Source organism: Sorex araneus, chromosome X (assembly GCF_027595985.1).
Source record: "Sorex araneus isolate mSorAra2 chromosome X, mSorAra2.pri, whole genome shotgun sequence".
NCBI classification, from domain to species: Eukaryota; Metazoa; Chordata; class Mammalia; order Eulipotyphla; family Soricidae; genus Sorex; species Sorex araneus.
In genome coordinates, this window is record NC_073313.1 from 223,547,969 (window position 1) to 223,571,254 (window position 23,286).

The following is a 23,286-nucleotide window of genomic DNA, read 5'->3' on the forward strand; positions in this document are numbered from 1 at the left end:
TTGTAGCAAGTAGGAGTGAGCTGTAATTATTCCTACAACCTCCTTTTTTCCCTACCTTAAGGCTCCCTGAGGGCCTGGAAAGTTCAGTCTACTTTTTCGGTCCGTTGGAGCCTGAATTCAGTGACAAAAATGTGGCGCTTTTTTCCCACCTTCTGGTAGAATGAGACAAACCAAGAACTTTGTTTTCAGTTTATGTTGAAGTCATTTTCTGTTTTTGTGCATAAACTGATGTCTCTGAAATGCCAGTTAAATTAGAATTTCTCTGTAGTAATTTAGATTTATGAGTACAAAAAAAAAATAACCAGCTGTGTGGAAAGATGAGCTTAAGGGGATCTTTAAATTACTGTAGTTACTAATAAGCTAAAATTGAAGTTTATTTTTTAGGAAATTATTCTTTAAAGTATGTTCACTTTTCCCCCCTTAATTAAAAAGTTTTTTTTTCTTAAAAGTATATTTTACTCTTAGCTCTGCTAACATTGTGCTTTTCAAAAAAGCATGACAAATTTGATTTCTGGGGTGAGTTTTTTTTTTTTTTAATGTAGTGGGAAGCAGCCTGAGAATTAGTTCTTCCAATTATTTCATATTTCAGCAGTGGTTAGTAGATGAGTTATTTGTCTCAAAGTAAGCCAGTGCTAATTTTGATCAAAAAATTAAGGGAGGGGGAAGTTTGATACCTGTATCCTACCAAATACTATGTTACTTTTCATCCATTAAGTGGATTGAATACTTGAAAGGAAATATATTATTAGACATAATTATAGAAGGATTATGCATTTCCATATGAGAAAGGAATTATTATGACAAAAACCATGACTGGTGACAAACTAAAAAAATAATGTTTTTACTACCTTATGAATCAATCGTAAAGTCCCTAGAAACAAAAGAATACAGAGGAAGAGAGTGAAGCAGATTTTTAAAATGTCTGATAAAAAAAAGACTCGTAGTAGTAAAAAATAGAAAGCATAACCAGTTGTCAATAAAAAAAAATCAAATTGTTAAAACTCTTAAAAAAGATTTTGGGGGGGCTAGAGCAATAGCACAGTGAGTAGGGCGTTTGCCTTGCATGCGGCCGATCAGGGTTTGATTCCCAGCATCCCATGTACCCCCGAGTACTGGTAGGAGTAATTCCTGAGTGCATGAGCCAGGAGTAACCCTGTGCATCACCAGGTGTGACCCAAAAAGCAAAAAAAATCAAAAACAGATTTGGGAAATGGACTCTCTATAAATTTTAAAGCACCTTACCTGGAAAGGAGTTGGATGAAATATGTAAATCTTATGTAATCTTAGTATATTTTGTGACCTACTATATTTATAGGAATTTGTTTTAAGGAAATAATTGAATATGTGTTCAAAGACACATTTAAGATTATTCTTGGAAGCTTTTTTTTTTTTAAATAGTATTTGAAGAACTAGTGAGGTTAACTTAATAAATACATTGGCTATTTCTACAGTGAAATATTGGTGTTTTTGTAGTAAAAATGATACTAGAAAGCGTATTTAATTCACCAGTCAGCAAATATTTATTCCACTTTTAATCCAACCCACACCAGATGCTGATAACGTAAATAAGCCTTAGTACTTGTTAAAATATAAAAACACAGCATGTGAAAAACAGATTACATATCTAGATTCATAAATATAGTTGTATATTTTTATGTACACAGAACAATATTGGATAATGTACATTAAAATAGAATGTCATGCTGCATGTATTTTCTCTTTCGCTTCTTTCTCTTTAAAACTTTTAATATACAAAATAATGAGTAAAGCAGGGTGCCAGGGTAGGAAGGAGTCAGTAACTTACTTTTTTATGACAGAAAAACAAGAAGCAACACTAACAAATTAATGCAAGATGTGTTACCTCCTGTATTTGTTAGACTCTGTTGTGGAGAGAGATGGTCTCACTTGACCTCTGAGAAACCTGTCCCCCATCCTCTAAGTAATGGAGTAGGACTCACCTCTGGTCTGTTTACTGTCACCTGTTCTATTATCAGTTGTGCCTTGAATAATGTATTTCATCCTTTTTTAAAACTGCTCGGTCATTTGGCAGGTCTCTACATCTATTTAAAATGACAGGGTTCTTTTGTGAAAAGATGTCTAACTATGAAGCAGTTGAGCAGGTGTTAGTTTCAGGGGAACATTTGTTATATTAGAATTTAGTATAAGGTGTTTGGTGATCTAGAAACTTTATACTGGCAACTTTTTCATTTCCATAAAAAAGTAAAATTAAATATTAGCAATTTATTAAATCAATAATCAATAAAATCTTGATTTTTCTCTATTGTCCTTTTTGATAGCTAGTTTTTAAAATTACTTAATATTAAAATGACTAAAATGATACAATTTTTTTTTTTTTTTGCTTTTTGGGTCACACCCAGCGATGCTCAGGGGTTACTCCTGGTTCTGCACTCAGGAATTACTCCTGGCAGTGCTTGGGGGACCATATGGGATGCCAGGGATCGAACCTGGGTCGGCCGCGTGCAAGGCAAATGCCCTACCCGCTGTGCTATCGCTCCGGCCCCAAATGATACAATTTTTTAATATGTGACTTTTAAACCTTCTTAAGAACTTTCATGTCAGTTCATACTTAAAAAAGAAATTGACTAGATCATTGACACTCAGTTTTTGTTAGGGAAGTATTATCACCGTACCATATAATCAAATCCTTAGGTTTAGAGTCAGGTGCAGAATGTTTTTACTATTTATTTTCTGTCAGTTTTGCTTAAAGGAAACTAAAGCATACTATTTAATTGATTGGGCTATGAGATGGAATAGATGACTTGACCTTTATAAAATAGCATTGGGGTTCTAATTAGAACTTTGATTCTTATAAATGATGATTTTATTATATGCTGACATTTCTCTATGTTCAAGCAAAATGCTTTTTTTGTAATGCTGGAATAAAAATGTTTATAAAGGTTAAAACTTTCTTTTGGCTGTGAAGCTCACGGTTAATGAAGCTGCTGCCCAACTCTGTGTGAAGGATAATGCCTTGCTGACAAGAAGAGATGAACTTTTTGCCTTAGCTAGGCAGATTTCACGAGAAGTCACCTACAAGTATACTTACAGAACTACCAAGTAAGTATTCAGTTACTTCATTGACAGTGTTTTTGCATTGCTTATAGAAGTAGAACTTAAAACACCAGAATGCAAGCATTTCTGAAAAAGCAGAAATTTGCTCATGGTTCTATAAGTTAATGAAATGACGCTTCAAAACTTTTGAAACAGCAAACTGAAACAGAAAACTACTTCATTCTTTTTGTCTTTTGAAAGACAGTTTCTTAAAAAAAAAAAGAAAAAAAAGAAAGACAGTTTCTTAGCACTATGGCATTGTTCTAGTTCTAGTTTTCTTGCACATATGCTTTGGTTTTCAAGTGCAGTGATGGGAGATAGCATTTATATCGTCTTTGTAACAACCATAACTGAATGAACTCGTTGAACTCTGAGGAATAAGGTTCTTTTGCAAAGTGCTCTAGTCTAATGAGATTACTATATAAGTAAGAAAAAAATTACACCATCAGCCACTAGTTAAGAGAAAAATCAGAAGGTAATTTTATTTTCAACAGACGAATTATGGGATGTATGAATGCTGAAAAGCTGTGCCAGTTTTTAATTTTACTATAAATACACCATAATTTTCCTCTTTCTCACCTGAAGCCTGGGCTTGTCCATAGGTGTTAGAACCATTTTGATTGTGTTCATAGTTCCTCCTGGAGCTAGTGAGGTGTCTAGTACATTGTCAGTTGTGTGTGTCACTGATTGAATAGTTATAGTTGACCACATGAATTCGAGTAACTGAGCACTGTTGTAAATCTGCATTCTGAAGCACTCTGCTTAATCCCTAATGTAATCAGAGTCACTGGGATGGAGCCTTGGAAGCCAGACTTGCCCCTGCATCCCTGATGACTCTTCAAGTTTGTTCAAGTTTGAAAAAACATTCAAGCATTTTTTTTTTTGTCATCACCATTATTTTCCCTACTGTATATCAGCTTTATTCTCTACCCCTACTCCAGAGCCTTCATATTTAGAAACTGGTAAGTAAAGTTGTGCAGATTAAATGAACATAATGCAATATTACAGGAGCACATAAAAGAAAAGAAGTTGGCTAATCAAGAACTATTTCAGTGATTGTTTGAGAAGTTTTTTAGTAGTCTGTAGACTAATAGTGAAACTCAGTAATTTTTTTCCCCCTCCTGAATTTCCATTGATCTTGGTAATTTTAGCATTTGTTCTAGTATTTAGATTGGTATTTATTTCTCAATTTATAGGTGTTTTTGTGTTTACAAAATTTAGAAGTCAACATGATGTTAATAGGTAATGTAAATAGTTAATGCAGACAATTGAAACTCCCATTCCTTTTCTCTTAACCTCGATAAAGGTAATTGGGTTCTCTCTCTTTTGTTTTTTTTTTAAGGATTTTTGTTCATCTTTCCAATGTTTATGCTCATGAAATATACGTTCTAAATATATATCCAATATATATTAGTGTATATATTGAGCTTTTTAAAAAAGCTGTTGGGGAGACTGGGAGATAGTTCAGTGGTACAGGTACATGCATAGCATTCCTGGCTTTACAGTGTCCCCTAAGTATCCCCAGTGCAGCCCTGGAGGCCCCCCATCACCACCGTGTGGCTGGGTAATCCCCAGGCATCACGGGGACAGAGCAGCTTCACATCTTTAGATCCTTGCTGTGAACTGCCAGCCTTGTTAGTCAAGAGTCACTGATGGACCAACCCCCAGGCCTCCTGAGCACTGTTTATAAAGCTCCCCTCTCCAAAAAAAATGCTTGGTGGTATGCATATAACTATTGTATATTTTGCTCTTTTAAAAATATGCCTTAGAGCCCTCTCTACATTAGTACATACACATCTTGCTTATTACTTTTTGTAGCTGCATGTACTGTACCATGTAGCTATACTACAATTCATATTTAAATGGTCCCTATAGGGGAATACTGGAATTGTTTCTGATCTCTTGTCATTATAGTAATAACCTAATAAATAATCATTCACAATGTATTTCATTGATTTAGTTGTACCACTTTCACATTTTAATGTCATTTTAAAAAATAGGTATATATTATTATTGATAGCTCTTCATAGTTTAATTGGCAATTGTATTTCATATATGTGAAACTTCCCCTATGTAGTAGATTCCCAATAGAGCTCTAGAACAATAAAAAACTCATCTGTACTTTCAACAGAAAAATGGATTTTAATTTTATATGAAATTAAGCACTCATCTTTTTAAAATTAAACTCATCACTGAAGTTCTAGTGCTGTTCCCATGATCACATTGATTTTTCTATATGTGTTCCTCTTGCTCCTTTTCCCTTTCTGCCTGGGAACCATCATATTTTTTTTGTAGGGACTAACGATGATTTTTGTTTCAGTTCTTTTTAAGCACTCATCTTAAATAATAAATTTTGTTATTTCATCCTTTTTTTTATTAATCCATAAAGAGATATAGAATTAAATTTTCCTTGCTTTTTCCATTTTCATGAAGTTATAGTAATTATAAATGTATTGAATACTTTTCTTTGGGGAAATTCTCAGGTAGTAGCCATAAGGTGGTTCAGTAGGTAAGCACTTTTTTACATCTGTGAAGCACTGTGTTTGATCCTTGGCACCATATAAAGAAATAATTATATTTGTTTAGTTCCCTAAAGTAGAAATAATGAGAAGTCTCTGATTATTTGCATTCTAGTTATGAATGTCTTATTTCTGGTGTCAGGATCTCAAGGTTATGTAATTTCATATGTGGGTGGTTACAAATTGAAATGTCTTTATAATAAACTTGCTGTCTTCTTAAATACTCTCATTTTCCTTAGGTCAAAATGTGGAGAAAGAGATGAATTATCCCCAAAGAGAATTAAGGTGGAGGTAAGAAAATATATCACACTCTCTTACACTGATAAAACTTGCTTACTGATTTCAGACTTAAAAGATATGGTTCCATAAACTTGTGAAAAATGTGATTTGTAGAATCTTAAATACAGTATAGTATTGTGCTGCTTTAAAGTATCTATAATGTTTGAACTAGGATATTAGGAAGTTGTGGGTTTTTTTTTTCCTGCTTTTTCAGGTCACACCTGGCAAAGCTCAGGGGTTACTCCTGGCTCTGCACTTAAAAGTTACTCCTGACAGTGCTCGGGGGATCATATAGGATGCCAGGGATGGAACCCAGGCTAGCTGTGTGCAAAACAAATGCTCTACCCACTGTACTATTGCTCTGGCTCTATTAGAAAGTTTTTAGGATGAGATTAATATTCAGTTTATCAAAGAGTCATTAATTAGGTACTTTTTACAGATTTAAAACTATTGGTTTCTCCATAATCTTATTTATATTATAACTTGTTATCAAATAATTCAGAAAAAACAAGATTTAATTTTTCTCAACTGTCTGAGAGAAATGACATGTTATGGAAGCATTAATATAGCTAAAATTTCTTTTAGACAGTCATGGCTGAGACTGTATTCATTTGAGACCTGCAGGTGGTAAATGGAGTTGAGCAAGAAAAATGTGAGCTTTAAAAAGAATTTTTTTTTTAATTCTCTTTCCTGTTACTCTCCACGTTATTTCATTGATCACATACTTTAGTTGTGGGGCTCACACATACTTGTATGTTGCATGTCGACTTCCTTTGCCTCATTTCTTACCCTGACCCCTGTGAACACTTGGACTCATTCTAGTTGGTTTTGTTTTCAGACACGGTTTGAAACTATAAGATATCTTAAAATGTATTGACAGTGTGGCCATTTGATCTTATCCATTTACTACCTTATACTCACAGTTTATAATAGTGTCATGCACCCGATGGACTCTTAATGAATTCTGTTAGATAAAATGTCTGTGAATAAGAATCTTTGACTTTTAAAAATGTTGCCTAAAACATTGCTTTCAAAGAAGTAAGTTTTTACGTTTCATAAAAAAAGCATACTTTAAAAAATGATGCTTAGATTTGCAAACCATACTATATCATTGTTAGCACTTTAGTAATTTTGAAAATGGGTTAGCCTCAAATGTATTGTAGTAAAGGGGGGATGCCTAGATTACCCTTGACCCCAATATTTAGCGAGGAGAAAGGCAGAGAGAGAAACCAAGGGGGGAAGAAGAGAATGGGAAGCAATTAGTGAACAGGCATCAGGGCTTCAGTTATACTGGTGATATGGGTGGATCGTAGAGCCATGTATTCTAAACACAGACTCATCAAAACTGAAAACATGACATCTAAGCAGAAAACACTGGAACTTTGTAGTATACTCGTTGACAGGTGAGGGATGGAGCTGAAGATGGGGTTGGGTGGGGAGGGAATATGGAACATTGGGGGAGGGAAGTTGACACTGATGGTGGTATTGGTGTTGAAATATTATATGCCTAAAATTCAACTGTCAACAGTTTTGTAAATCACAGTTCTTTAATTAAAAAGAAAAATGTTTTTTAAGTGGGTTAGCCTCAGACACCATAGGGATTATCTGAAGGCCATTAGAGATAATGCAGCATGCACCTGAATCTTTCCCATTCCTTGCTGCTTTGTGCTGGCATGGGGACAGATGGTGCTACAGTACAAAGCAGAGGAAATCCAGATGGGCCATTTCCATTTGTTTTGGAACCTGTCCCTACAACTCTGCCACACTTTACCCTTGAATTAATAAAAACTTAAAAAAAAATAATAAAGGTACTCTTAACTCCTGGCATCTTAATACCATTAGCTGGTGTGTTACCGGTGGCTCTCACTCAGATGTGGCATAACACAAATTGCAACACCAGCATCAGTGTTTGTTAAAGAGAGCTGTGACCTCTTCAAGGATTGTGATATGAAATGTGAGCGGCACAAAAAAATTGACATCAGGAAAAGGTTTCTGAATGTTCCATCAACAGAAAGTAATTCCAAGTCAACCCCATCCATAAAAAATGTGAGGTGGCTCTGGCAGTGCTTGTGTGTGGTGCGTTTCTCAGGCAAAAAGTGTCAAAGTGGAAGAAACTTAAGAACCCCTTGGGCCAGAGAGAAAGTTGAATGTTTGCCTTGCACATGTCTGACCTGGATTCAGTCCCCAGTACCGCATATTGTCCCCCCCTGTACCATCTTGTTAGAGCCAGAAGTAGCACTGAACACAGCTGGGTGTGGTCCAAAACAAACAACAAAAAATCAGCAGCTGGATTCTATTGCAGTGTTCTCCAGCCTTTCTACACCTGTAGAGGGGCACCTGTCTACTTACTGGTTCACAGACTAGCAGTTATAACCGCTATAGTCATCCATTGTTTTCAGCCTTTCTACACCTGCAAGCTGGCATCAGTCCACCAACGGACATTGAAGACCACTATTGTATACGAAGTTATAATTGGTTTGTGTTTCTGTATGGCAGTTTATTATATTGTTAGATGTCACAGAGCCATAAAAACAGTTCCAGATTTCAAATTAAGATAATCAGTGTTTCCTTTTTCTGTGAATAAATATTTTAATCTTTTCTAATAATGATTATGATGAATCAACCCCAAGTTTTTTTCTAATGCTTCTGTAGACAGTAAACTATTTTGTTTCCCAGAAATGTAAAGGCTTTAGTTGTGAGTTGTGAGTTTAGGACAGCAGTTTTGTTGGCTTGTTTTTATGATCTGCTTCATTTTTGCTTGTACTTTTAAAGACAGTTCTTAAAATATGTATTGTGCACGTGTATATACGTGTACATAGTCTAATCCTTTGTAAGACTGTTATACATATTGTATATTGTGTAATTTTGGAATAAATCCTTTCATGAATTCTATTTGTACTCTTAAGTCATAGTTGAGATACTAGAGCTATTTGTTTAGGTTCTGAAAACTGGTGCTAAGGAAGGTAGTACTGTTCCCTTAAAGAAGACTTCCCATAGAGCATTACTGCTTTGATATGTCTTTTTTTGTGGCCCACTGGGGTGCTCAAGGAGGATTTCAGGCATGAGAGAAGATCATAGGGAGCTCTGTTGAGGGAGTAGCATTTGGTTGAGATGGGTTTTAAGAGAAGGGTAGGATTTCAGGAGACAGGAATGCAGGGTGGAGAGACATAAAGATAGACTAGTATGGGCAGATACACAGAGGTAAGAAAACACTAGAGAAAGGCATGTTTAGAGAATAGCGAGGCCTGTTCTGAAATGACTGACACAAAGGACTTCCAATAAAGCTAGAAAGAGTCAGTTATTTGCCCATGCTGTTTCTCTTATATGTTTGATTATTGAGCTTATGATTATTCACTCATTTTCTGTTAAAATAATGTAACATCAAACAAAAAGTTTGCCCACTACAAATGATAGAGGATTTCTAATTACTAGACCCAAATTAATATGATCATTTTTTGGTTCTTTTTTATCTTTAGTTTTCAAAATTCTTTGACAGCACCATTGAGTAACCAACTTTCAGACTTCCCCCAACCTTAAAAGATAATTTTTACTGAGAATGAAAAGAAATATAATGTCCAGTGGATAAAATAGGAACAATATCAAAGTAATTAGAGATGAAAGAGAAGGAAAAACATTTCCTTGCATGCAATTATTGCGTTAGGAGACATTCATAAAATTAGTGCTTTGTTTAAATTCAACCAACGGTTTTCTTGTTAGATGCTATATTTGCTCTGTTTGTGTGTGAAAGTCAGGGTGGAATGATGTTTTAAAATTGTCTGAGTTTTCTCCCTAGAAAACTGTTCCCTTCAAGGACAGTTTGTTATGTTGTTGTGTTTAATGTCAGTGTACATATTATATAGAATTGATAAGGATAATATGTATTCTTTATTTTTTTTTAGTAGAAGCCACACATGTGCTACATGGAGTCTGTTTGGTGCCAGGGATTCAACTCAGGGCCTTGCACTATTAACCTTATTTGAACTATTTCCCTGGTCCCCACAGGTTGTTGTTAAATAGTGCTCCAGGGACTGGAGAGATCGTACATTGGGTAGAGTGCTTGCCTTGCATGCAGCTGACCCAGTTTGATCCTCGGCATACTATATGGTCCTTGAGCCCCACCAGGAGAAATTCCGGACTGCAGAGTCAGGAGTAATCCTTGCGCATCTACGAGTGTGGCCCCAAAACTAAAAATAGAAAAAACAGAAAAAATTTTGTCTTCTGTCGCCTGAAGACAGAATCCACTCTTCAACCCACATGTTAGTGGGCCATGTTTGTGCTAGTCTGTCCACAGAATTGCAATCCTCTGTGTGAAGCCACTTCCAACTAAGTTGAAAATGGGTGATAGTTTCTCTTCCTTTTTATCAGTGAGTCCAAATTCCAATTTGGGGGCAGTTGTGGGGAAAAAACAAACAAACGCTTTTTACGGAATCTGTTAGCCATGTGTCCCTAATCGGCATCTGAAGTTCATTATCACATACTTTGTCCACCCCATGCAGAGGTTAGTTATGCTTTTCACCTGATGGCCAAGGAGCTGCCTTGAAGGGTTTAGTTGTCTGTGCCAGTGACCCCATGGCCCTGTGGTGGCAAAGCCAGGTTTTGGTTCTGTCTCTGGCTCCACTTGCCCACACTCATGACAATCACAAAGCACCTCCGTGTGACAGACACTCGTGCATTTAAACCTTTCCCCCTCCACTATGATATGAAGGGCAAACAGCACACGACTGGTATTTTTCAAAGAAAGGGGACAGGATTATCTTCAAGTCCAGGGAAACATTTCTTAAACAGTGGTTCTGAGTAGAAAATTTAGCAGCATCATTGAATGATGTATTTAGATATAAGGCAATCCAACTTGAATACTAATTGTTTAGAACCGAGTCACCTGTGTTAGGAAGAAGCTGCGGAGTCAATCAAGGTAAAGTTTAACTTCCTCATCTTCTTCCTAGAAAATATATCTAAGACAGCCTGACAGATAAAGGAGAGGAAAATCCAAGAGCCAGAGTTGGGGAGATAGCTCAGTGGTCAGGAGCTCGTGCTTTGCATGCACTGGGACCAAGACTCAAGAGATGGGGGTTGATAGCACTCTTGATCCTCTGTGGGCTGGGAGTGCAAAGCAATCAGAGCTAACTGGATGAAAGAAATGAAGTTGGTTAATAGTTAACTGCCTGGTATAGCCCTGAAAGCCACACACAGCTTTGAGCCAGCTGACCCACTTGGCCAGGTATTGTGGGAGTGGTCACAGACTTCTTGAGCACTGCCTAAGAGCCCCTTATGAGTTCCCCACCTCCCAAAAGTGGGTTTGGGGCTGGAGAGGTTAATCCAAAGGGCTGCAGTGTGTTGCTTCTCATGCTGGAGATCTGAATTTGATTCAGACCTACATATTCTACATATATGTATACATATACATACATATATATTATATACACATATAATATACATATATATTATGTATACATATACATACAGATATATACATATATACATATACATACATATATATTATATACATACATATTATACATATATATTCTACACTACATATTCTCCCCAGTACCTTTGGGTGTGGCCCCCAAACAGCTTCAATGAAATGGATTCAGTTGCTCCCTTTTCTTTTTCAAAGAGTATACTATGTTCAGAACAAGCTCTGTAATGGCGTCAGTCTAAAGAATATTTTAGGAGAGGGAAAGATCTGAAAAATAACCAGCCTCGGGACTGCTGATGGGTGCTGACTAAATGGACCTTTACTTGTTGCTGTTCCTGTCTCTTCTGTAAGGGTTTTTTGTTGTTGTTGTTTTTGTTTTTCACTCAAGTCACTGAAGACTCAAGAGATGGGAGGTGACAGCATTCTTGATCCTGTGTGGGCTGAGGGTGCAAAGCAATCAGAGCTAACTGGATGAAAGGAACGAAGTTGGTTAATAGAGACCAGACAGCCCGAGAATTGAGGCTTGAAGAAAGACATAGAGGAAAACATCTGCTAGCAGTTCCAGTGGGGTGGGGTCGAGAGAGTGAGAAAGGGGGAGTGAAGAGGGTCAGAATGTCCACCCACACTTTCACTAAGGTTGTTGAAAAGAAAGCTGGTCTAATTTGATGTCTTCTCTTCCCCTTTGGATCAGAAAAACAGAAGCATTACAATCTGCTATTCATATAGAAAGTGTGAGTAGAAAAAAGGAAAATGCATGTGTGAGTCTGAGAACATCTGTTGAAACAAGTCGTTTCAAAGACAGCGAAACAGCGGCTCTTAAGCAACTTGCTAGTATTTGGTGGGAAGGAGATGGAGTGGGGGTGGAGACCAATGGGGTGAAAGTAATTAGGGCATGAACAGCATCCCACCCTATATCTTTTATTTTCCTGGTTCTCAGACCCAGAGCCTGCCCAGTAAGGGAGCAGGTTGATGAATAGCAGCAGCCAAGAATATGACATGAGGAGTAATTGCTCATAGCATGATATACAGCTGGTTCCTGGGAAAAATTAAGAGAGAGATAACAAAAAGCCCTGTGACCAAACGATGTGAAAGATGACATGAGTTTGAGGAGAATATTTTTGCTTTTATTTCTAACTCATATATTTTGGATATCTTCAGCTACTTTTTATATCATAATAAAAATAGTTCATTGAATCATGCTTTTTTTCCTCATTCATAATGAATTGTCAAAGATAATGGGAGAAAATCAATGACAAATGTTTCAGGTTGCAGAAAGACTACTGATTATTTGAATATTGTTATTGACTGCTTATTACTTTTTTTTCCCCTCTAGGAATGATGGGACAGTGTCTTATTTTTTAAAAATAGAGAGTTTGACATTCCCCTTTGTAGCTTTTCATTTTTCTGATGGTTAAAGAATCCATAAAATGGAACTTTAGTTAGCAGTGGGTACTTAATTCCAATATTTAGCATTAGCATTAATTTATTAAATTTCTGTTGGGCAGATAAATCAGATAGTTGGATCTCCGTTGAAGAATTGAGAGCTCCAGAAGTAGTGAGGTTAACTTTCTTGTCTGGGATCACACATTAGTTTGTCGCATGAGAAGAGTAGGCGACTACCATCTCTAGTAAGCTCCTTTCAACCAGCACTAAGAAGCTGAGGCCCAGTGGTTCTGGCCTGGGCCTGTGGATGAGCTGGAACTCTTAGATCTGGTTCTCTAGGCTTTATCGCCTCAAGCTCCAAAATCAGACCTGTGGATGAGCTGGAACTCTTAGATCTGGTTCTCTAGCCTTTATCGCCTCAAGCTCCAAAATCAGAGAAACTACCTCCGGAGCTCATCTCCATCAGGGTTCTACCAGAAGATAATGGTCCCATCTTGGCCTCTCCCTAGCTGAATTCGTTAGCTTTCTGCCCCACCTTTGGGCTTTCTGGTCCCAACTTCCTTTACTTCCTTTTTGAGTGAACGTTGTCACCAAACATAGTTTCCAAAGCTATACCTCAGGAGTTCCTGTCCTTCTCTATTGCTACTTGCTACTGCCCAGAGCTCGACCAGAATCTTCGTCATGACTGTGGATGGAGTTTCCCAAAATGCAGATCTGAATATTTTCTTCTAAGGAGCTGCAATTTTTTTGCATTTCAGATAAAATCTACAATTTGTTGTTTGTTTCCTTTTTGTTTGGGACCCACACCTTCTGATTGACCATTGTGGTGCCCATTGAGTTTTCTCTCCTGCCCCCCCCCCCCCAGATCTACAGTTTTTGACATGACTTATGAGGCTTCACAGAACTTGGTCCTGGGTATCCAACTTCTTTTCATTCCTTCTCAATATATTCCCTATGTTAACTAAATGAACTATTTATTCCTCAGATTCTCCTGTGTGTTGTGTTCTCTTTGCTATTATGCCCTAATGTAAACTGCTCTTTTCCCCTAGAGAGCCTTTAGCTCTCAGCCTGCCTGCACCTCATGCCCTTGATTCAGTGCTCTCTGAAACTTTTGACCATTTTCTCCTCTAGACAGTATTGCGAGAGGGTAGAGCAGTCCCTGTGTATTGAGTACAGAATATAGAACCTGTTAGGCAAACTGTTGAATGAATAAGTCACTGATTATAGATGTTCTGTTGTGGACAGTCCCCCACCCCCACCATCTGTAGTTTCTCACCAGTATAGCCGCTATACTTCTTGCTCATTCTCTGAGATACCTATACTGTATAAATGTCTTTCAAATTTATCTTACTCTCCCTGTATCTTAGAGGCATGGTAAATCAGAGAGAGAGAGAGAGGGAGAGAGAGATTGAGATTTAACTCATTAAATAAGCAGCCTTGGGGAAAACCTTAATTTATCAGTAGCCAATATTTATTGTATTATTGGTGCCCAGTCCTGTACTGTTTGAAGTTTTTGCTTGAAAATGGGGCAGTTAGGATAGAGAAGAGACCAGTACAACAAAAATAGTAGGAAATGATCATTCTGGACAAGAACTGAGTGCTGAAAGTAGGTAAAGGAATAAACATGATAACCATAATGCCAAAGGGGGAGGGAGGGTGGGAGGGAGGTATGTGTGTCTGGGGGCTGGGGAGGAGGAGAAAAAGTGTGGACAGGAGGGAAATTGGACATGGGTGGTGGGAAATGTACACTGGTGAAGGGACAGGTGTTGGAAAGTTGTATGACTGAAGGTGACTGAAACCCAACCAGTAACAACTTTGTAACTATGTATCTCACCGTGATCCAGTATTTTTTTAGAGGAAGAAGAAAGACAGGTCCAGAGTAAACCAGACTTTGTTACTGTTCTTATTTTACAAAGGAGGAAAACATGGACATGAAATAACCTGTTCACTCTCATAGAAAATAAGTAATAATACTCAGTTTTCAGCTCAGTGCAAAATATAGAGTTAAAATCAGTTTAGCTTATGAAAAACAGCTGTGAGGAAAACACCTCCGTTTACTGTTAGATGTTTCATAAGGTGGCAACTGTTGGATTTTATAGTTTGAACACAGGCTTTGAAGCCAGTGTCCATAGCTGGAAAAGGAGAAGAATTTGAGTTGTTTGTGACAGGAGTTAGATCAGACAGTATGTAAAGTACAGAAGACAGGAACTGCTATACTGCAGGAGCTTGAAATGGGTGGCTGTTCTTACTCTCTAAGTCTTCTGCTTGCTTAACCTTGTTGAGCTTGAGAACTTACAGGAGAGTTTCCTGGGCCTGGTGATAGATTCTCATAAGACTGGAGTGTGTGCTTTGCATATGGAAACTGTATTTAATCACTGCCTCTACTGAGCTCACCTAGCCTGCCCCACAATTTGTCGAAGAGAAAGTTGGATTTTTGGCCTGCTGAGTACTTAAGAGGAACAAATTGGAATGACTACCTTTCATTTAGATTTAGACTATATATACTTATATAACTTATTCTAGATCAGTTAATTATAGTCCATATATTTCTCTTAGCCAATGACTGTCTTATAAATATAAACCTAAAAGATAGCTAATTTCCATACTGTAAAAATGCTGATTATATAATGACGTACCATGAAGGTATATTGAACTGTTGTCTCATGCCTTTAGAATTTTAAAAAAGTAAATGTTTACTTTGGAAATGAGCTTTTGTTGATGAAGTATTTGAGAAACATCACACCTGCTGCAGTGGAGAAATAACTTTTTTTTTTTAAATAAAAATTTTATTTTATTAAATCACCGTGTGGAAGATTACAATGCTTTCAGGCTTAGGTCTCAGTTATACAATGCTGAAACAACCATCTCTTCACCAGTGCCCATATACCACCACCAAAAAAAAACCCACACAGTACACCTCCCATCTTGCCCCCCCACCCCCTACCTTGTAACTGATAAGTTTCATTTTACATTCTGTTTACTTTGGTTACATTCAGTATTTCAACACCAACCTCACTATTGTTGTTAGGAGTACCCCACTAGATTCAGACCTACTTTGAAGACAAATAAGGTTGCCCATGCCGAAAGAGGTTTTGCTGGGTGTGGGTTCACGCTTGTGCAGCTGTGGAGAGGCCGCACACGCGTGCGGCCCCCAGGATCACATCTCCAGTGGAGAAATAACTTTAAAAAGCTATCAATGGGGAAATTTTTCTTAACCAGTTTTTCATATTTCAAACGAGATAAATTATTTTGTTACTTTTTTTTTCTGTGTTGCTATAAGAACTTTGGTTTTAATGATTCACCTTTTGTTTATCAAATAAGGGGAGAAATGTTTCACAGAATAGTGACAATTTCTGCAAAAGTATACTTTAATAGTTTTCAGCTGGCTTCTGTCACCTGCACCATATGGCTGATCTGCATGTCGCTGGGGGCAGCCTGCTAGTATCAAGTGTCCCCCAAAACAATAAAAATTAGATCTACCTTTGGGTCTTAATCACAGCCTAAATTCCAAGTGGATTAGAGAGTTATATTTTTAAAAAAATAAAAACTTCAGTAGAACTTAGTTTTGAGTACTTATCAGATCTGTTAGAAGGAATGCTTTTCTAAATTTTAAAGCCATAGCAATCCCCAAAATTAAATGGTCTGTAAAATTTTACCTTTTTTTAAGCATTCAAAATTATAAATTGGCAAGAACTAAGAAAGCAGCATTACTCAATGCTGGCATGTAACAATTGTCATAATTGCTAATGGTATGCTAAGCTAGAAAAGGCTTTTTATTTTTTAATCAATCACTTATGATTTCACTGAGGTTGTAACTGTAGAATAAGGTAATTGTGACAGAATAGACTGTGGTGAACTATTTTGCTGTAATTTCTGAGTTGTTAATAGTATTGTTATTTTATTTTATAAACTCTTAAGTAAAAGTCTTATTTTTTGACCTACAGGATGGGTTTCCAGATTTCCAGGACTCCGTGCAAACACTTTTCCAGCAGGCTAAAACTAAAAATGAAGAGCTTGCCACTCTTAGTTCACAGGTAATGTAAACCACCAGTTACTATTGCATAATAATTTTTGCAGGCTAAAGAAAAAATGGCTGCAGGTACAGAGAGAAATAGTACAGAGTAGGGCATTTGCCTTTTACACTGCTGACCAGGTCCTGTAGTTGGCACCTCGTATGATCCCCTGTGAGTTGTTCCGAATAATTCCTGAGTACTGACTGAGCTAGGAGTAAGCCCTGAGCACCTCTGGGCATAGCACAAAAACCATAAGTAAAGTGATTCTTTAACTAGGATCAATTTTTAAGAACCAAGGATTGAACTTATTTCAGTTTTTTTTTTTTTTAATGTCAAAAATAGGGAGCTGGAGAGCTAGTACAGTGGGTAGGATGCTCACCTTGCATGTCGCCTTCTCAGGTTCGATCCCTGGCATCAGATCTGGTCTACTGAGTCTTGCCAGATGCAATTCCTGAGTGTATTTGTCAGGAATAACTCCTGAACATTGCCACGTGTGGCCCGAAGTCACAGCTGTACCAACAGGATAGCAATACAACTTGGTTTGATTTGATTTATGATCAGAATCTCAAATGGGAAATGTTTGTTTTTTTTTTAAATTGTGTAGGAAGTAAGACATTCCTATTTACAAAACTTAAAAGTGGGACTGAGTTGCAAGCTCATTGGGTGGAATGCATTTGGATGTCCAGCACTGCAAGGGCCTAGAGCTCCACTGTCCTGCCCTGGCAGCCTCAGCACCACTGGGCCTGAGCACTGAATTCCAGTAAAAGACTTATTCTTTGATCTATACTTTGACCTGAGATTCTCACTGCCAGGCCAACTACCACCAGTAATGCCCCCAGAGCCCCTGAGAACTCCTGGGGATGCCCCTCTAAAAATTAAAAAGCTATTTATGCTAGGAAAAGTTATGCATACTATGGCATTGGGTGCAATCGAAGATAAAATATAATTCTAAGTAAAATAATAATAGTCAACATTGTAGCCATAGAGTAATCATAGGCAATGACGTGGGTACTGTTATTTCAATCATGTATAATTAAAATTGTTAAGGGAGATCATTCAGGAGTCAGGCTTTTGCGTGTATAGAGCTGCAGGTCCATCCCTGGCACTGCATTTCCCACCCATCCAGGCCTGCCTGGGTGACATTGGCGGGCCCAGATAATGGGCCTGAGCAGTACCACACATCCCAGACTCTGACATTGAACTGTAAGGCCCAGTTAACCCAATCATCAGGAGTAACCCGAGGCACCCTGAGTATGGCTTGGGAGACCCTCCAGAGAAGAGAAGAAAATGTGTTAGGTATATAACTTCAGGTATTCTGACTTCAAGATTATTTAATGCGTACTCATTTTTAAAGGGTCATTTCTACATTACTTTTTAAAAAAACATTGTAAATTTGATGCCTGTTAGTTTCTTTATCGACTGCTTTAGTTGAATTTTTAAATGGCCTTTTTTAATAGTAGAAGACTAATACCCAAGGACAGTAGAAACAAGGGCCAAGCAGGAAGGGCCCACGGTTGGAGGCTTGCAAAAGTGGTGGAGGTAGGGAGAGTAGTTCAGATGGAGAAGTCTGCTATGACAATGATAGCTGGAAATGATCACTCTGGACAGGAACTGAGTGCTGGAAGTAGGTAGAGGGATCAACATGATAACCTTTCCATACCTGTATTGCAAATCATAATGCCCAAGAAGGAAAAAGAGAGAGAGAGAGAGAAAGAAGAAAAGTGCCCGCCATAGAGGCAGGCAGGAGAGAAACTTGGGACTTTTTTTTTTTTTGGTGGTAGGAAATGTACACTGGTGAAAGGAAGGGTAATGGAACGGTGTATCACTGAAACCCACTTGCAGACAACTTTGTGACTATCATGGTGATTCATTAAAATAATGATAAATAAAATGCCCCCCTCTCTCTTTTTTTTTTTGGTGGTGGGAAATGTACAGTAGTGAAAAGGAGGGTGATGGAACAGTGTATGACTGAAACCCAATTTTGAACAACTTCGTAACTGTCTTGTGGTGATTCAGTAAAACAATAATAAATAAAATGCCTATCCTTTTTTTTTTTTTTTTGGCTGTTGAAGCCTTTTCAGAGTTGAGCAGATATATCCCTTCTAGAAATACTATTAAAATTTTATCAACTCATTAGTAACACATTCAAATGAATTTAAGTTAATGGTTGTTTTTTTTTGGGGGGGTGGGTCTGTGTGTGTGTGTTTGGACCATGGGGTGTGTGTGTGTGTGTGTGTGTGTGTGTGTGTGTGTGTGTGTGTGTGTGTGTTTGGACCATGGTGTGTGCGCGCGCGCGTGTGTGTATGTGTGTGTGTGTGTATGTTTGTTTGTGTTTGGACCGTGTCTGGTCTACTGTCTGATCCCTCTTGATCTGGTTTAGGTACATTCTGAGAAATAATGAAAACTTTTATCCTGTTGTTTCAGATATTTATTGATTGTTACTATTTTAAATAATAATTTTTGTAACTAATTTTATGTAGTATCCTACTGTGCTGGTTTTTTGTAAAGCATAGTAGTTATTCATATCTGTGCATTTTGACTATTATCTTCTTGGCAAGATAACCACAAAATATACTGTTTTGAATATCCATAATGGGAATTTAGAGCAGCATATTCAGATGAAAAAGTATAAAACATATGCAGAGATAAATTTGTCAGCCAACTAATTTTGTCTCTTGAGACATGTATTTTGTGATTGGTTAGGATATACTGCAGTCTTTTAGTCCATGATGAAGATGAAGATCTTCACTGGCGTTGGTGTTTTGGGTTTGTGGGCTTTTTTTCCAAAATTTGCATTGTTTAATTTTAGTGGGAGGTGTGTTTGTCTTGTTCTTCTAGACAGCCATTTTACACCTTTTCTCCCCCAAATATACTGTCATCATATCAGAGTCTGTGTAGTGCCAAATCCTAAAATAAAAATGCCAAGATTTTATCCTATGTGTTAGAAGCAGTTTATAGCAGATGTTGCTGTTCCTCTGAGAGTCCTTTTTTTCTTTTTTTTTTTTTTAAGTCCTTTAAAGGACTCAGTGCCCTGGAAAACAAAGTGAAGGTTATTTTGCTTTAGAGGTGATACGGAATTCGTTTAATGGGATTGTGCAGAAAGCTTTTTTCTTTCATACAGAATCCAGCATTTTATGTTTCAACATGGTGATACAGACATCTATGCATATTTATGGTACGTGTATACCACATGAAGTGTGGACTAATTTTAATGAATACTAAATATATTTGCTGGAATCTGAAATTGGCATCTCTAAGCCATTAAAAAATCTAGAATGTTGTAGTTACTGATTTTATTTTTGCCTTACTTACTAGCAGCCTGAGAAGGTGATGGCAAAGCAGATGGAGTTCCTTTGCACCCAAGCTGGCTATGAGAGACTGCAGCAAGCAGAGAGGAGACTGTCTGCAGGGCTGTATAGGCAGAGCTCGGAAGAGCACAGCCCGAATGGCTTGGCGTGTGATAACGCGGATGGTCAAGGTACATTTTCAGAGTGACCCACATAACTATAGCCCACTTAACTGGGTGCACTGAGAAGAAACATGGGAAAGCTGAAACATGGGAAATTTTCAAATCATACATTATTTTTTTGTAGAGGTTTGCTATCAAAATTTACATTATCCCTTTCCCAAATAAGGAAAGACCCCATCCTACAAATTTAACTGGTAAACTCTTTTTTTTTTCTTTTTTATTATCTCTGTAAACACCATTGAAGCATAATGCATTTGGCATGTCCTTATTTTATAAAGGATGAGTTGAAATGAAAGATCTCAGCAATATAGATCATTTGCTCCAAAGAATTGATTTCCATGGAACATGTGTAAGTTTTTTTTTTTTTTCTGGGTCAAAACTTTCTAATGTTGGGGCTGGAGCAATAGTGCAGAGGCAGAGGGTAGGGCTTTTGCCTTGCACACGGCCAATCCAGGTTCAGATTCCCAGCATCTCATATGGTCCCCTGAACACCGCCAGGAGTGATTTCTGAGTGCAGAGCCAGGGGTAACCCCTGAGCATTGCTGGATGTGACCTAAAAAGAAAAAAAAAAAAGACATTCTAATGTATTTTGGTATGATTGAATGTTTTTTTAATTTTTAAATTTTATTTTCCTATCGTTGTTCACATTAATTGATTGTATTCAATATTTCAACACTGATCCCACCACCATTATTTCAAATTTTCCCACCACCACTCAGCCTGCCTGCCACAGGCAGATGCTAAAAAGAGAGGTCGCTTTCTCAGCCGCACGCTTCTGGAATTTTAAAATTGTAAATGATTGGGGTCCAGACACATCTCTGTAGGGAGCTAGTCCATTTTGAGATTCATTTGTGAGTCTCTGGATCAAGGCCATTAATGCTCTGAGATTGCGCTCGATGGCAGTTCGTGGACGAGACAGCCAGTACCCCTGCATGCGGGAAGATGGGAAGGGACGGCCCATCTCTGCCACTGCCACATGGCCTGGCATCTTCAGTCCTTGCTCCCGAGTACCTTGATTTTTCTGAAAGTTTGTGGCCACCTGGGGTTCATCGGGAGTGGTGGGAGAAGGAACCCCTGCTTCATCATAGGTGCCCCAGGCACAGGTCCAGAGAGATCTCCAGCAAGCTGCTGTCTTCCAGGATTTACTCTTGGGTCTCTGATGGGTGACATTTTTAAAAAGATGGTCAGGAACAGATTTGTTTGTAAGGTTTATAATAATTGACTCCTAAGTGTGTATGGTAACAACTACTTAAATATTGTATGAGAGTGCAGAGACATGGAAACACTCAAAGACAATTTGTCCTTTTTCAAGATTCACATCACTGTGAACATCTCTGAAAATATTTATGGTGTACGTTTGGGAATTATTAAACTCTTAGGTTAAAAAACTATGATTCTTGAGTATTTAAAAAAATTATTTCATGGGTAATAATTTTTTGGTAGCACTGTAGCACTGTTGTCCTGTTGTTTATTGATTTGCTCAAGCGGGCACCAGTAAGGTCTCCATTGTGAGACTTGTTACTATTTTTGGCATATCGAATACACCACAGGTAGCTTGCCAGGCTCTGTCGTGCGTTAATTCTTGGTACCACACAAAATGTTTTTTTCCATTAGAAAATACCTATATTGGGGCTGGAGTGATAGCACAGTGTATAGGGCATTAGCCTTTGACGAGGCTGACCCGAGTTTGATTCCCGGGCATTCCATATGGTCCCCTGAGCACCACCAGGAGTAATTCCTGAGTGTAGAGCCAGGAGTAACCCCTAAACGTTGCCGGGTGTGACCCAAAAAGGAAAAAAAATAAAATAAAAATAAAAAGATATGTCTTTTTTAAAAAAAGAGAGATCTTACTCCCCTTGCCCCTACCCCTCTTTTTTGGGGGGGTTTCTTTTTTTGTTGTTGTTGTGTGTATGTGGGGTAGGGGTGATTGGACCACAACAGGCCTACATGTAAACCATGAACACTGAACTACCTCTCAAGCCTACTTGCCCTATCCCCAAAGATTCCTCAGAATGTCTTATCTTAACCGATATTCTCCAGCTACCCAATAAAATGTTCCATATTGGAACAGCATATTGGAGAAGAACATCTTTTTTAAACTACTACAGGAACTCTTTAGTTGAAGTCTTATTTAACTTCTGTAGTCAGTTCGACTTAGGAATTCAACAGTTTAAATTTTGTTGACAGCATGGCTTAAAAATTAGAAAGCTAAAGCATTAATAAAACAGTTAATGACTTGCATTGGTGGCACTAGGATAATTCAGAGTGGGGCTGCAATTTGCCAGTTACTAATATGGATTCAGGGTCATGACAGAGAATATGATTTGTGTGTCAAGTCATTTTCCTGTATCTGTGCTCATGCTGTTTTTCCATGGATTTTTTTCAGACGTTTTCTTTTGCTAATTGGTGTTTTGTGTTTTTTCAAAGTGTACTGACTCTTGAGCCAGAGAGATAGTACAGGAGGTAAGGCACTTGCTTTATATACAGCCAACCCTGGTTCGAAACCTATGTTCTGTGTATGGTCTCCTGAGCACAGCCAGGAGTCAGTCTAGAGGACAGAGCCAGAAATAGCTCCTGAGCACCTGAGTGTTTTGGGTTGGGATTGAGGCATACCTGGTGATGGTCAGGGCTTGCTCCTGGCTCTGCACTCAGGAATCATTTGTGGCGGTGCTCAGGGGACTGTATGGGCTGCCAGGAATCAAAGCTGGGTCAGCGCGCAAGCGCCTAATGTACTATACTCTCTCTCAGGCTCCATGAGCAAAAGACTTGAATCAATGCCATCTCTGACTCTGTAGTGTTTGCTTTGAAGTCAAATAGCTGTACTGGAAAGAAATACCTTAGAGAAGGGGATGTATGGATGTATCTCAAAGTTCGAATGCTTATTGGAAATTTCAGACTTTTTGTAGTTTGTGTGAAGGCCTTAAAAGGTTTTTTCAGAATCAGAAACCTTGAGACTAGAAAATTTTTCCTTCTAAATTATTATTTTAAATATTTTTAAGGAACTATTTAAATTCTTTGGTGACTTTAGACCTTTCTTCTTTTCTAAAAAACATTCAGGTAATTTTGAAAATATCTTGAGAAATATTAATGATGTGTTTTTAATGTTATACTGCTTTCTTTCAATTTTTCTCA

The 23,286-nt window shown here is 37.8% G+C and overlaps 1 protein-coding gene and 1 non-coding gene across 6 annotated transcripts in view; both read left to right on the forward strand.

The window, feature by feature from the left end:
- Positions 1 to 23,286, forward strand: part of NAB1 (NGFI-A binding protein 1) — a 49,013-nt gene that overhangs the window by 19,950 nt on the left and 5,777 nt on the right. For 4 of the 5 annotated variants that reach the window (XM_055120872.1, XM_055120869.1, XM_055120871.1 and 1 more), the window contains exons 3-6: positions 2,945 to 3,078; positions 5,831 to 5,882; positions 16,617 to 16,706; positions 20,001 to 20,163. In XM_055120872.1, the coding sequence (XP_054976847.1) occupies positions 2,945 to 3,078; positions 5,831 to 5,882; positions 16,617 to 16,706; positions 20,001 to 20,163 (439 nt within the window). The remainder of the gene's footprint in view (positions 1 to 2,944; positions 3,079 to 5,830; positions 5,883 to 16,616; positions 16,707 to 20,000; positions 20,164 to 23,286) is intronic. The other variant, XM_055120870.1, reaches the window with a different exon arrangement.
- LOC129400708 (small nucleolar RNA SNORA55) lies at positions 7,504 to 7,638 on the forward strand. The gene has a single exon (XR_008627893.1). It is a non-coding gene; the product is annotated as a small nucleolar RNA SNORA55 (small nucleolar RNA).